Genomic DNA, 15,897 nt, shown 5'->3' on the forward strand with positions numbered 1-15,897 from the left:
CACTTTATTTAAGCTGAGAAAACATTTTTATTTGCAATTGAAGTATTTCCACAAAAAAAAACAAAGTGAAAATCGAAATCGTTGCTAAACCACTTGGCACTCAAATTACGTGCATGAGAAGGGACCGAGCACCCCAACATACAGCCACACATACCCACAAAAGTGTATTACAACTAAAACAAAAATTGCTGCAAAGAAAGCAACATCTAATTACAATTCTCAGGCAATCAGTCAGTCAGTATTTAACATAACAACAACAACAACAATAACAACAGCAAATAAATAACTAATGAAATGCAAAATTGCAATAAATAAAAGGTGAATTTGTGTACTCGACAATTAACAGTTATTGCCAATAAGCTTTGTGTAATCAGTCATGGGAGAGGTCATATACCGGGTGGCAAGCGCCAAATGCTTTATTCATGCATACATATTGTATTGCAACACTGTGAGAGCGTATGTAAATTGTTTAAGCGAAAATTATAAATTATTGATGAAGTGATCCCTCATGGCTACCAGGTATACCGTTATACTTATAGTTTGCATATTTCTATTTTAACTGTATTTTGAGTTTATAAATATCAAACAGTGATTTGAAATTAAAATTGATCAGGTAACGGATGTCTACAAACGGAATATCTTCTATTTTTGTTACCGAATCTAGAATAGTAATATTTTGGTTAGAGCAACCATCGAGTATGATGAATCGCACAAACTACTGGTATAATTCAAGAGACTTGCATAATCAATTAAAGAGAGCAGTCAATACCCTCTTTTATTGATTTTAACTGAATAATTTCGATAAGAACTCAGAGCAAAGACATAGCGAGCAATGAACCGATATACGGGGATACCCTTTGGTTCTTTTAACGAATACTTGTATGCTTGTAAAACGACGTACCTTTAATATTTTTGGAAGAAAAAGTCACACTGATTTATAAGACAGAACAGAACAGACTTTTTCCAAAATACAACTATCCGCTCAGTGGAACGAATCGAAAAGTCTTAAGGGATTACTTAGGTTTTGTCGGGTAAAAAACGGCCTATTTTCAATATTTTTTTTCTTTTTTAACAATTATTTATTTAATTTAAACTTTTTTCTGTCTTATAGATACATATTTAAAGAATAATTTCAGAAATTTGCAAGAAAAAAAAATTAAAACTCCTCTCCATTGTGACGTCATTACCGGTGACCCTCCGGAAAAACGGTGTATCCGCGTTGCCAGCATAACTTCTGACGGGATCATCCAAAATGAAAAAACAATAATAAGTGTTTTAGGTAAGACCATAAACTCGTGCTTAAACGAAGCAAAAGCAAAAAAGTAAAAATTGGAATTTTGGCAGACATTTTTGAAAAATAAAAAAAAAATCGGTCAAATTTGCTTGACATTTTTTTTAATAGTTTAATTAAAAAATCCTTCGTCCAAGCACGAGTAAATTGTATCTCGAACAACTGTGCAAAATTTCATCAAGATTGGTTGAGTAGTTTTCGAGAACATTTGACAACCGTCTTTGAAACAACGGTTCCTAGAAAAACGCGTTTAAAGTTTGGAGTAATAATAATACCCGACTTGGAGCGCACACTTGCAAAGGCTATATCTCCGAAACTATTATAATATTATATAATATTCTTGAGATGTTGTAGAAATTAATAAGCAAAAAATAAAAAAAAAAGATTTTTTGAACTCACGAAACCCATGATAAATATTTGTAATATCTTGTGATTCTATTACAGAAACATTACAAGCCCTTAATTAAATTAATTTTTATTTCACATCGATATTAATATCACTCTAAAGCACATTTGGAATATTTTCCGTGTGCCAAGCGAGGCGAATACACATCCACGTGTTTTCACAATAAATCTGAGTTCATTACACATGCCGTGAACGTATGAATCATGTGATTTTAATGAATGGCGAATAAACTTAAATAACATTCAAATATATTTTTATGTATGTATGTACGAGTATTTGCATATCTTTAAGTTCATCTTTAACTTAGAATTAACTCATTTGTAATTATACACTCACAGCGAATTTCCAATAAATATGTATTTAGTTTGTAATAACCCTGTAGGGAAATCAGTTAGTTACAGATTACTTTACAACTGGTAGAAACTGCAAAGATTAAAGTAGACAAGTTACTGCTTTGTTTCTAGATAAGCACATTGATACCTTTTATAAGAAGAGGTTATAAAATATGTAATTTTTCAGATTTTGATATGAAATATGGCTGTTCTATTCTACTAGTTCAGAATAAAGATGTATTAAAAAAATAACGGGAATTATAAAATTTAAAATTTCGCTGGTTTGGAGAATCCAAATATCAAGATTTTTTTTATGTTAATACGATACAATTGTCAGCTGTTTTCCTTGTTTACTTTTTCTGTAACAGCCGTTTTTTATGAGCTTGGCGATTTTCGTTTATTAAAAGCTCACACTTCATTGCTTCTTCGTGAATTCTTGACTAAAAACAATACTATAACGACGCCTCTCCATATTCTCCACACTTGGCTCTGTGTGACTTGTTCCTAATTTTTAAAAACATAGAGAACATAGAGAAGGGGTCATCATTTTACAAGCATACTAGATCGCTGAAAGGGCCAAAGGTTAACCCAAAAATCTTGTTTGAGAAGTGTTTGTATGATTCGAAGAAACGCTGGCATAAGGAATAATATCGAATTGGGACTATTTTAAACCCGACAACATTAGAGTAGATAAATGAATAAATTTTTTTTTTCACAAAACTGATATTCCCGTTATTTTCTGAACACATCTCCTACAACATTATAGCTCTGTTCTAATTAAGGAACAATTTTATTCTAAATTTTTATAACAATGTTCGTATTTTGATTGAAGAAATACTGGCTCATCGAACCAATTCTTGAAAAGCATGAAATAAAAGTCATTAAATTGCTTTTTTTCCTCACTGGTTTGTCGCTTCACTGCGGGTGTAAATCAAGTTACTAGATTTATGTACATACATATATGTTTGTATGTGTTTATAGAATCTTCTGTGTTTATAGTAGTTTAGGTAGGTGTAAAAGCCGCCACAGTTGCTTTGCCTTATTGACTTGACTGCCGTAACTTTGGAACGAAAAGCACACACCCGCCTAGAAATGTGCTCTAAAATCGCCATAAACTTCTAACACGTACCATATACATACAACATACATACTTATGTGTATAAGTCACTGTCTTTCGGTTATATTCGTGTGCTTCGATTTTTTACTGCGCTTGCACGCCCGCATTTAAACTCACCGCTCATAATGATGGTATCATCAATGGCATCATTATTGTGACATATCATCAGCAAGCACCGCAAGTCAACGCCTTTCAACTAGTAGCACATTTACATGCTCACATACATGTGTAAATACATGCGCTTGATTGTTTTCGTTTTCAAATATTTTTTTATTTGTTTGTGTTTTCGCTTTTAGTTCGCATGCATATGCTAATCTGCGTAATTTAGTATTTGCATACATAAATACACACATACATATTATATATATTGACTTCGTTGTTTATTTGATTTACAAATTTCGTGCTTCCTTTACTGCTTTCGTTTGACTTTAGCATTTTTCGAATGACTTTTGCTTTATTTTATTTGCTTTTTATGTACATTTAAATATTTTAGTTTTTGTTTTGTTTTTATTGTTGTTTTTGCTTTATTTAATTTTATTTGTCTGGCATCCATCACACCTGCTTTGTATGCCACTTGTTACAAGTCACACCCATTGAGCTTCTTTTATGCCGACGTAGGCTTCAACTTGATATTCATCGATCTATTCTTATATGTGTTTGAATGTTAATAGTCACCTTCTGTCGCACGTAACGTAAAGAGTTCGCTTACAAAATTTGTTGTTGCTTGTCATTTTCACTTGGCATTACACTGAGCATTACTTGAAAGTTCTTGCACGTGGTGCTGTGAGCATTTTGATTTTCTAAATGACAATTCGATGTGCCGCAAACTGTCAACTGTCAACCGTCAATTGATTTGCAAGTCATTACCAACACATACATATGTCTACTTATACATACCTATTCAAAACCTGTGTTTAATTCTGAAATATATTGTGTAAAATAAAATTTACGCAAATTTATTATAAATCGTCTGTCTAGCTTGTAATTCGTACCTCTTTCATGATACCAGGTTGGCTGTAAAGCTCGTACCGTTTCTATGCGAGACTGGGTGGTGGAGAGGAGCTGTTGTTGCGAAGGGACAGTCCATGACAGTCCGGTCTACGTAAGCGACTAAAAGTAGCCTAATTATTTGAGGAAAGGTTTATCACGGTTAGGTCTAAGTTTTCAACAAAGGTTCTAGGAGGAATATATTTTCAGGAGCTATTCATCAACTATAGTTTTAGTTCTCTAATGCTTCAGGGTGTATCCTACCTGACATTTGCTTTGGGTTACTATAAATTCTCAGCGAAATTTATTAATAATATTATTTCTGTTCACTATGAGAACCATAAACGCGCAACCCAATACTTTCACTACATTCTATCTTACACCAAGGATTAATCCATGATCTATCATCTAGAACGGAAAACTCGATTTGGTTTGAAATATTCTCGGGTTAAGCATCTTCAGAGTTCAAAATAGATATTTGATTTTTACTTCTGAAATGCTCTTTAATATGATTCTATATTCAGTAAATATATCCTGCTACTAATACTAGATTTTAGTCTGAAGTGGGAAAGTATAGTAGTAGGGTGTATCCTCATTCGAAGAAGTGACTATCTACTTTCTTAACAGTGGTCGATAATAGCCATGAGCTAGCCGATTATGTGTTAGATATTTGTTATGACATGCCTAGCTTGAATCCAGTAATGGTAGAATGAGAACGGGTCGGTGTACCGCTGTCCTTTTGGCAGTTTACTACTGGATGGTTACGACACACGAGAACTCGACAAGCACTGATCAACTCCTTTCAGGACTCGTGGCATTTCTCTACCGAGGTAAATTGAAATAGCTCACTTGAGGTCTTGACCCTCAGCAAAGTTCACTTTTCTTTAATTGGTTCAATCGAGGCCACCCATTAGGATTAAAAAAGTATAGTATTTTCTTGGAAGGCATCCATTTGAATAGAAATCAAATCTCCAAGCAAAGTCGTGAATGGTGAAAGACGTTTTGTGGAAAATTAAGTTCAAACTATGTAAGTTATTTTGGGATTACAAATGACTGTCCTCAGTAATAACTTGGATTTGGAGTTTAATCTTTCTAAATTGTTGGCATGAAAGTTTTTACACATAAATTTAATATATTTTGAGAAAATTTTCATAATTTTTGGTCTTCAAATTATTCCATTTTTCATTTTATTTCTTTTTTCAGAAGTCCTTAAGAAGATGTCTCAACCATGATAATCTAAATCTTAATATCATTGCATTTTCAGCTATAAACCCCCAATCAACAAAAAAGAACTAAAAAAACAAATATCTCAAAAAAGCAAACAAAATAGAGCGTGCTCGCCATTCTTCTGCCAATTTTGCACAATATAAAATCTCTCAATTTTTCATGACAACAATCATCAATAAAGTGCACATAAGATCCGCTCTGAAATGGCTGGCATAACGGCATGTAGAGACGAAATCTGTTGCGTGCGCTGCATTGTTTGGACATTTGAAAAATAGACTGCCTGAGCATTAACTCAATCCCCTGTTGTTGTCGGCTACTACGTTTTTCATGTGCGCCATTATTCTTGCACTTCCTATGACGACTCCCTCTCACTCTTTCATACCCTACTCCCTCCTCGCCTATTTGTTATCTTCTTGTCTTGTTGTCGGCATGTTAGCGGTTTGTTTTTGGAGCGGCGGCGGTACTTCCCACCTACTACAACCTTTCAACTGTGCCACATGATGGCCAACAAATGGAAAGGTAAATACCAAATGGAGGCTGGTAAAAATAGGCCATTTCGTGCATTTGCGTGCGGGTGTCTGCCTGTGTAATTTTTGGCCAGTGTGTTAACAAGTGTTGTATGCGGCTGCCTCACCTAGGCACGAATCGAACCTAGATTATGTGGCCTATTAGTCGGCCTACACTACTTTGCACTTACTGTGTCCACATGCTGCTATGTCTGTATGTATGCTGAATTGTTTGCGTGGTCTATGAGTTCTCTTTTATGTTTGTTTATGAAGTTTTTGCTGGAATTTTCAAGCAATTTGTATTTTGTTGAATCGTCAGTAGGTGTGGGTATTTTTTCGCATACAAGTACTTTCATAATTGCAAGTACTTTCTCTTTACAGTTTGCAAAAATAGAAATTTTAAAATTAATGGAATTCATTTGATTTTGTGGTATTTGATGACTTCGAAAATAAATAGAGTAATTATTTAAATTCCATAAGAGTGTGGAGTTATGAAGCGTATGGGACTGTAGCAGGGATCTGTTAAGAAGAAAAGGCAGGATATTTGGACGCACTAAACAAACCATTTATAATAAAAATATGTTACAATATTAATTCTTACTAAAATAGATTTGTCATTCCCAATTTCGTTCTCGAATACGGCATCATGAAACATTCCAGGGATTTTCAGCAAGTCGTAGAAATATCCTAAATTTGATAATGAATATTTTCCGCAGTCAAATATCGTAATTTTTTCGAGCACTCCTGTTTTCTTCCCAGGAAAGTGATCTAATGGTTTCGATCGATTGACAGTCTTTGTATCATAGTTATATGGTAGACCTTTGATATAAATAATTTGTTTTTTTTTTTATTCCAATAAACTCTGAAACCCATCTGCCATCACCAGTTTCTTAACAATGAACTTTTTCCTACATACAATTTCTGTTTTGCAAGTAATAACTGGATACTAGCGCCATCTATCGGGCTTAAAATGTACACAAAATAGTTCGGGATTACTATAAAGCTTCATCAAAAATGATTAATTGGTTTCGGAGTCTCCAAGATACATACTTACTTTCAAAGTAAAGATTTAGGAAACATCTCTAGTCGACAACTTTCTAAAAGTATTTTTTTATAAATATTCTATTTATAGTCTTTGTCATTCACGTTATTATTCACGAATTAATCTAGAATCTATCATCTAGAACGGAATAAGCGTTTTTATTTGAAATTTTATCGAGTTAAGCAAAATAGATATTTTTCGAATGACATATTAAATTTAAGTCTAGGGATTCTTCTTTACTGGCGTTGAACTTCCTCTTCCTCTGCTTCCACCAGCGGGTACTGAATCGAACACTTTCAAAGCTGGAGTGCTTTCGTCCATTCGGACAACATGACCCTGCCAGCGTAGTCGCTGTCTTTTTATTCGCTGAACTATATTCATGTTGTCGTATAACTCATCGTGCCGTTGCCAATGTTCATAGGACCATAAATCTTCTGAAAACCTGTCTCTTGAAAACTTCTAGTGACGTTTCATCCGATGTTGACATCGTCCATGCTTCTACACCTTAAAGCAGGACGAGAATGATGAGGGACTTGTAGAGTTTAGTGTTTCTTCGTCGAGAGTGGACTGTACTTTTCAGTTGTCTACAGTCCATAGTAGCACCTGTTGGCAAAAGTGATCCCGCGTATGATTTCAAATCTGACATTGCTGTTTGTTTTAATGCTGGTTCCAAATGCCTAGGATGAGAGGCCACAATAAAAAAAATGAAGTGATTTTTGCGCCTAAAAATTATTTTTATTTATTTTTTTCTCTCGCTCTTGTTCTCTCTCGCGATTGTTAGTGTAATTCTCAACCAACCTATGAGTGAATAAGATAATTCGACAAATATTTAAACTACAACGGTATCAATTTATAATTATATAGCTAACAAAAAGCCAAAACTTTAAATTGAATACAACACTTTATAGCCGTGTGGGCTGTTTCTAATGTCGTAACACGGTGTTCGGCTTTCTCAACTGTCACACCAATAATGGTAAACGAATTTGTTGAGAATACAGCAAAACAAAGTCATCAATTTAAAAATACATGTAGAATCTTAGATATAAAGTATATATGTATATAATATAAGTATGTTAAATACATATTTGGATTACCGCGCGGCGGCGAGCGCATCTACAGAAAGAAGAGCAATCAGACAAATGATTTGACAGTTTGTTTACCGCATTGTCGCATTTGATTGACAGCATGAGTAAGCTTTCTGTAACACTTAACCCGCTTACATGCGGCACAGATACGCCGCATTTAGATAAGTATACACAATAAGTATGTATGCAAATACAAAAGCGTTATGTTCACACAAAGTCGGCTATGTGTGAAGCTGTGTGTCAAAAGTCATTTGTAATTATCGCTAATGACTTTTGCTAACGGCATTTTGGGGTCAACGCTGAGGTGAGTGAAAGTCAAATTGATTTTTACAAAACCAAAACTATATGCTTAATTAAATAAATGTATATTTATTCATCACGTGCAATATTTTTTTTAAATATTGATACACACATACATACTTACTTACTCATTCAATAAATTAATTCCATTATCATTTAATCTTCAATAATTTTCTTCTTCTTGTTCTTTTGCAGATAAATTTACGTTTAATACTCGTTAGTGGCAAAACAAAAGAATTCCTATTTAATCCATCAGATTCGGCTGGTGATATCGCACAAACAGTATTCGATAATTGGCCTGAAGGTAAGTGGAAACAAAAATCATTTCTTTCATTATTATCAACAATGTATATAAATTTGTTGACGTTTTAGATTTAACTTTATTGCTGTTAATCTTAATTTGGATTTTGGTTATGGTATATTATCATAACCTCAGTTTAGACTTATCTTTGTAAACATTTCTGAGTGATTTATGTGGTTCTATTTATGTACTCAGATTATCGGCTGATTTTGGATTATCAGCATACAATTTTTCCAATCGATTTTATGAAAAAGTTGTTGTCATATAAAGGGTGATCCATATCTCGCTTCCCTAAAAAAAACAGAAAATTCAAATTTGATGGGGAATGTTTATTATTATTCGAAAGAACATTCTTTTTATTTTTGATATATTATCTCTTTCAAATGTTGGCAGCGGCTACGTCTCAGATGGTCCATTCGTTGAGTCCAATTTTCGAAGACTCGTTCGAGCATTTTGACTGGTAGCTGGCGAATGTTTTACTCCAAGGCCTGAATAGAGGCGGGATTATCCGCCTTGACTTTAGACTTTACATATCCCCACAGGAAAAAGTCTAACGGTGCAATTATTTGCTCAGTGTTCTCTTAATAAATCCATTGGTTTATGCGATGTGTGGGAAGTGGCGCCGTCTTGTTGAGACCACGATCATGATCTTCAACTTCATGCTTCAAGTCTATTCGGCCGATTATTATCCAATAATGAATGCTGGGTCTCAAGATGGATGATGGTTTTGCGAATAGTACGCTCAGAACAGCGATTATGTTGACCATTCAGTTTTTCATAATAATGTAGAACAATTTGTAAACGTTGTACAGGCGCAAGTCTTTCCATGATGAGATGCCAAATAATACTGACGAAAGTAACATGACAGCTTGTCACGACTAACGCGTGAGCTGTCAAAAACAGTTTATTGAAAAAAGTACCTCTACTTGGATCACCCGATATTAAGGAACGTAACTCGGTTATCAAAATATTCTGTCGATGCCTGATAATATTAATAATGGGAATATAAGTACCAAAGGTCCGAAATTTAATACATTTACAATAACAATAAAATACTACAAATATTTTTCATAAATTTCGAGTATTTCTTATCAGATGGCGTTTTATGTTGGTATAACGCTTCGTTTAAATGGTGTCATGTAGTATTAATTCCCTACTAAAGTATAATCGAGGGAAAATATGCATAGGAACTACTTTAAAGTTGGGATCCGTTAAGGCAGTAGTCTGCTTTAGAAGCCGAAAAAAGCGTTGTTTAACAATTTTTTTTGAAAGGGAAGGAAATGATTGCGGTAAACGGAATTTTAAGACGATAGTGTACTATATTTCAGGCTTAAAAAACAATATTTATTATTAAAAAATATTGAAATTTTTTCAAAGTTGTAAGTATTTTTCTGGAGCGCCTGGAGTCTGCACTTGTAAATCGGTGCCGGTGATGGAAGTCGTGCGATGCATCTGGAACAGTCGAACCAAATTTTTTTTTTAATTTTTATAAGTTTCTTTTCTTTATGAACTAAAAAAATACCGAAGAAGTTATAAAATTCCAATTTTTTTAGAAGTTTGAAAAAAAATGACTATAAGTTACAAAACAAGTAGTTTAAATAATACTTTTGTCCAACTTTTTTAGTTCAAATAGAAGATAATTTAATACTGAAGCTAGATCACTTTGTTTTTTTTTCGATCGAACATATATTATTTTTGCTATCGCCGGCACCGTTTTCTAACACTTGTGAAAATGAAAACTCGCGAAAACGCGCTTTAAAGGTCTGCCTGAGCATTCGCACCTGCTCGACGCTCGGCCACTAAAACTGCTCTAGCTACGAAAATATGTCGAATTGGCCTCTGGAATTTTAAAGACATATTCTTGGATAGTTTTGGAAGAGATTTAAAACAAACCAAAAAAATCGATTTTTTGAAGCTTGTAAAGCAGACTACTGTCTTGAATTGAAATACTGATAAAGGTCGAGATATAAAAAAGAGAGTCTTCTATAGCCACCAAACGTATTGACTGCACGATTCAAGACTTGCTTATGAATGTTTGATTGGTGGTTTTGAGGATTATGACTATAGAGCTGCTTTCCTCATTTTGTAAGCTCTAGTTCTAAAATTTTGTTGGAATACAAAATTCTAAAATCAGTACAACGTTTCTTTAAAATAGCCACGCCCTTCAACGCTTACAAGTTGTAGCACTATGAATAAAAATAGTTTATAGTTTTTTTTTCGCTTCTTGCTTTGTCATCCGTCGTCTGTGCCGCACACAATTATTCATTGAATCAACAACCGAGGACGTGGACAAAGACACTCGCAATTATTTATAATCTTAACACAAATTAATTGACGCACTTTGCTGTCCACCAGCTGTGCAGCAGCAGGCAACAGCAACAACAACACACATTTATAGCTGTTATAGCTTCAAAATGATTGTCTTCTGCAGACTCCCTATATGACAGCCTCTTTCTCTCTCGCTTTTCTCGTTTTTGATGCCCCGGCACAGACGATTGATTGCTGTGGAACATGAACTTGTATGGCAGCAAAAACAACAAAGAAATTGCATCAATTGCCACCATCAGCAGCAACATCGCTGCCGACCATATATGTGGGCATGGCGTATAACTGTAACAGCTAGGTCAAAGTAGCGCACAAATGCGTAAAATGCAATAAAGTGCTGCAAATAGCCGTTCGGTCGGTCATCTTCGTTTGTTCCGTTGCACATATGTGCGAGTATACTCGTACTATATGCCGCTGGACACTGCTGTTGCATCAAATTCAATTAGCATGCATAACTCGAAGAATGAAAATGTGCTTCGTGCAGCAGTCGGCGAACGCATGACATGCATTATTGAAGATGCAATGAAATGTGTGCAGCAAGTGTGTGATGATATGTCCACTTAGCTTCTTAAATTTTAAAGTAACCAATTGAAGAGATACCTTCTGGTGATTTGTAGAGTTACTACTCAACGGTTGGATATTGACATCGGAAAATTTGTAAATATGCCAGTATTAAATATTTATTTTTTAATAAGATGATGTTATAATCTCTTTACTTCTGCTTGGAGGGCGTTTCATTCGATGCGGGTCGGTACCATCTCACACTTTCTCACCTTAGTAATCCCCTTAAGGAATCTTTAATATCACTTTTTGTACTATTAGGGAGGTTTTGTAGAACGTCTAGGGAGTAGCCCTATTTGAAATATTTAAAGACCCGGGTTTCAAAGATTTCTTCAGATGTTTCAGAGACCATGGTCACCAAAGATCTCTTCAGATGTTTCAGAGACCATGGTCACCAAAGATCTCTTCAGATGTTTCAGAGACCATGGTCGCCAAAGATCTCTTCAGATGTTTCAGAGACCATGGTCATCAAAGATCTCTTCAGATGTTTCAGAGACCATGGTCATCAAAGATCTCTTCAGATGATTCAGAGACCATGGTCACCAAAGATCTCTTCAGATGTTTCAGAGACCATGGTCATCAAAGATCTCTTCAGATGTTTCAGAGACCATGGTCATCAAAGTTGTTCAAGAGTAATTGCTCCTCTGTTAAAACATGAAAAGTGCATTATATACAGATAGATCTCTTCTCAGTCTTTGGCACTAATTTTTAACCCTTTCTGCTACAAAACGATATATTTTAAATATGTATTTTAGACTTTTCTAATGCATTTTAAGGGAGAATGGCAACTTTCTCTGCCACTCACACATGCTGCCTTAATGTGTCTTGGTACACTTAAAGTTCTTTCGACCAAAAATCATCTTTTCTCTATACCTTAGTTTAAACGGATTTGACATGCCCTGATTCGTTCATCCTAGTCGTTAGTCTTCTACTTCCACGAATACTAAGAACTCACTTGAAAACTACGTATTTTTAAGATTCTTTATGAAATCTCCAATAAAACATTAACTAAAGTCAGGCAGCATAATTTCTGGGATCACAAAACCAATATGGCGACTTCGTCTGCTTCAATGGTCACTTTTTCAACGGGAAAATAAAATGTAATATTCAATATTTGTTAATAAAAAAAAAATTGTAAAAAAGTGAACCATTTCCATGAGCCGTCTATGAACTCTTTTCGCACGCCTGTCAATTCATGAACACCAGTGTTATATCATAATGCTGAACCTATTTATAACTGCATCTACAATGTGTGCTGAGCACCTTTAATTTATGTACAAATGTATATACTCGAGTGTAATTGCTTGTATTGATCATCTGTGAGTTATTGGTAAATGCGCTAGCAAGCTGAATTTAATTGAACTCGATTGAGTGGCAACACAAAAAAAAATATTTTTTTTTATTTAATAAATAGCAGACAATAAGTGCACACAAACTGGTATATTGAACTATATACATATCTATATTGCATTGCATCAATCAGTCTACACACACCCTCCTGTGTTTACTGTGTGTCCACTGTCGCTGGGTCCGTCCGTCCACCTCAGTGCAACACGACAACCAAGCGGCCAAGACCGTGAATTTCCAGCACAATATGCTTTTTCATGACTACAACTTTGTGCACTCGCCGTTATTATTGACAATTTATTTATGATTTATTGTCACCATAGTAATGTTATATTGTCTGTCTCAATGCATACATACTCGTACAAGCATACATATATTGTATAGGAAACTATTTATAGTTTTTTCTGATTGCAACTGAAATTGATTTTGCTGCAATTGTTATTTGTTGCCACATATTTTATTGTTGTTGTTACTGTTGTTGCAATTGCTTTGAGTAGCTGTTGCTGTCTACAAATTAAACTCTCGAGTGTGTGTGTGTGCAGCAGTTAACTATTGAAAATTTTTCAAAACAAATGCGAAGGTGACATTTATTGTTAATTGCTGCTCTCAATTTATTACAAAACAAACAAACACATCGATAAACAATCGTTCATTTGTAACTGTTTTGATTTATGTCAATATTTACCCGTGTAAGTGAACTTGAAAAGTGTTCCTTGAAATTGTGCCGTTAGCTACAAATGCATATATTCATAGAACTGAAGTTGACTCTTTCCGGTGTAAACAAAAAAATGCATATTACCTAATAATATTATTGCGGTTGTTATTGTTTTTCAATGCTCGAAGTTGTATTTTTGTGCTAGCAACCGCATTAGGCGTTTATCTGGTTTTGTAGCTTGCAATGCGGTAGTTATTATTTGAAAGTATTGCAAGCAATTTCATAATTGTGTTCTTAGAGCGAAAAGCCGCGATTTATAAATTGTTTAGAGTCTACTACTTTCGTTCACCTAACGGTTATTTGTAACACCTATCAAATTCAATCAGTTTCCTTCACTTTACAATACATAATTCATATATCCAGAATAAAACATCGAAAAACACTTGACATAAATAATGGTTATAACATGTGGAAAATCTTATCTAAAAATAGTTGAAATCGATCCATAAGCCTTTTAGGCCTAATATACCAATATGAGGGCCGATAAGTTTATCAGATTTTCCAACTATACCCACATATTTACCCGAACAATTTAATTTAGTATCAAAACAAGCACAAAATCAGCCCAGACATTCCTCAAGCGCCTGTATACCAAATATAATGCTTATCGCCCTTCAGCTTGTCTATACATTATAGATATCGGTCCAGTCACTGTACAGATCATGAACTCCTATAATTAATATAAACTGGTTCAGATCTTCTCCTAGTATGTATGTTAACATACATAATATATTCATATGGAACGAAGTCATATTCATCCATACCTTCCCAAACATCAATATGATGAATACGCTTATATCTGTCAGGTTGTTTTTAAAATAATAAATCTTCTTCTTCTTGGCCGGCATAGACACCGCTTACGCGGTTATAGCCGAGTCCACAATAGCGCTCCTTTGGCAGTTTGGCGCCAATTGGTAACACCAAGTAGAAGTAAAGACAGGTTCTTCTCCACCTGGTCCTTCCATCGGAGTGGCTTTCCCCACCAGGTACTGCATCGAACACTTTCAGAGCTGGAGCATTTTCCTCCATTCGAACAACATGACCTAGCCAGCGTAGCCGCTGTCTCTTTATTTGCTGAACTATGTCTATGTCGTCGAATAACACATACAGCTCATCATTCCATCTTCTGCGGTATTCGCCGTTGCCAATGTTTAAGGGACCATAAATCTTCCACAAAACCTTTCACTCGAAAACCCCTAGTGCCGTCTCATCGTATGTTGACATCGTCCACGCTTCTGCACCATAAAGTAGGACGGGAATGATGAGGGACTTGTAGAGTTTAGTTTTTGTTCGTCGAGAGAAGACTTTACTTTTCAATTGCCATCCAGTAGCACAGTAGCACCTGTTAGCAAGAGTGATACGAAATTGTCTACAACTTCAAAGTTATGACTGTCAGCAGTGACGTGAGAGTTAAGATGCGAATGCGCTGGCTGTTTGTTTGAGGACAGGAAATATTTCGTTTGGTCCTCGTTCACCTCCAGACCCATATGCTTCGTTTCCTTTTCCTGTCTGGAAAAAGCAGAACTAACGGAGCGGATATTGTTTCCAATGATATCGATATCATCGGCGTACACCAGAAAAAAAAAAAAATAAATACCTTAGTCGTAAATCAGAGAAACAACAAATCGTCTAGAAATACATTTTTGCGTCAAATATCAATTTTCTTTACAAATAGTTTCAACTCACATTGCGACCTGTTGCGATTTTGCCATTTGCAAATTTTCTAGTTATTAGATTGTAAATTACCTAAGCTCATAAAGGAAACTATCATCATTAGCCTAAATTTTAACCTAAATAATATCGAATTTCAACAAAATTAGGAGCGAACAAGGTTCAAACCTTAACTAACTTATGCTTATTGCACATAATACAAACATTAGTGCCAATCTATACCCCGCAGTAAGCTTTCACTCATATTGGTCGCAAAATGGCGCTATTCTTATCAATTGTAGCACATAATGTAGTTTATGCACTAGTACCAATTGCAATGGAAAATTTTTGGCTGAATTTTTTTTATAGGAATCAATAGTTTTTTATTTAAAGAATCAAATAATACAAGTTTGTTGTCAATAAAAATTGTCGAAATTGGACTATAACTTTTCAAGTACTCTGTTATGAACATGATGACTTCAGTGCTTTATGCTATTTTTGTGGCTCAGTGCCCAAAATGGGTAATATGGGGTCATTACTTCCTCTAGCTTACATATTCCTAATATTAGGTTTTTCAAAGTTCTTGTGGACTTTATACTGTATATATCGGTAAATATTTGAGATATCTATGAAATTAAGACACACATAGTCACGAAATCACATACACTTCCTATCAACTTCGTCCTGGAAGTCCTTGGACTTCCT

The 15,897-nt window shown here is 34.8% G+C and overlaps 1 protein-coding gene across 3 annotated transcripts in view; it reads left to right on the plus strand.

Annotated features, from left to right (window-relative positions):
• Positions 1–15,897, plus strand: part of LOC105208854 (homeobox protein 5) — a 103,778-nt gene that overhangs the window by 79,409 nt on the left and 8,472 nt on the right. For all 3 annotated transcript variants that reach the window (XM_011178918.3, XM_029038098.2, XM_054230602.1), the window contains exon 3: positions 8,489–8,597. In XM_011178918.3, the coding sequence (XP_011177220.2) occupies positions 8,489–8,597 (109 nt within the window). The remainder of the gene's footprint in view (positions 1–8,488; positions 8,598–15,897) is intronic.

This window comes from Zeugodacus cucurbitae, chromosome 5 (genome assembly GCF_028554725.1).
Source record: "Zeugodacus cucurbitae isolate PBARC_wt_2022May chromosome 5, idZeuCucr1.2, whole genome shotgun sequence".
Taxonomy (NCBI): domain Eukaryota; kingdom Metazoa; phylum Arthropoda; class Insecta; order Diptera; family Tephritidae; genus Zeugodacus; species Zeugodacus cucurbitae.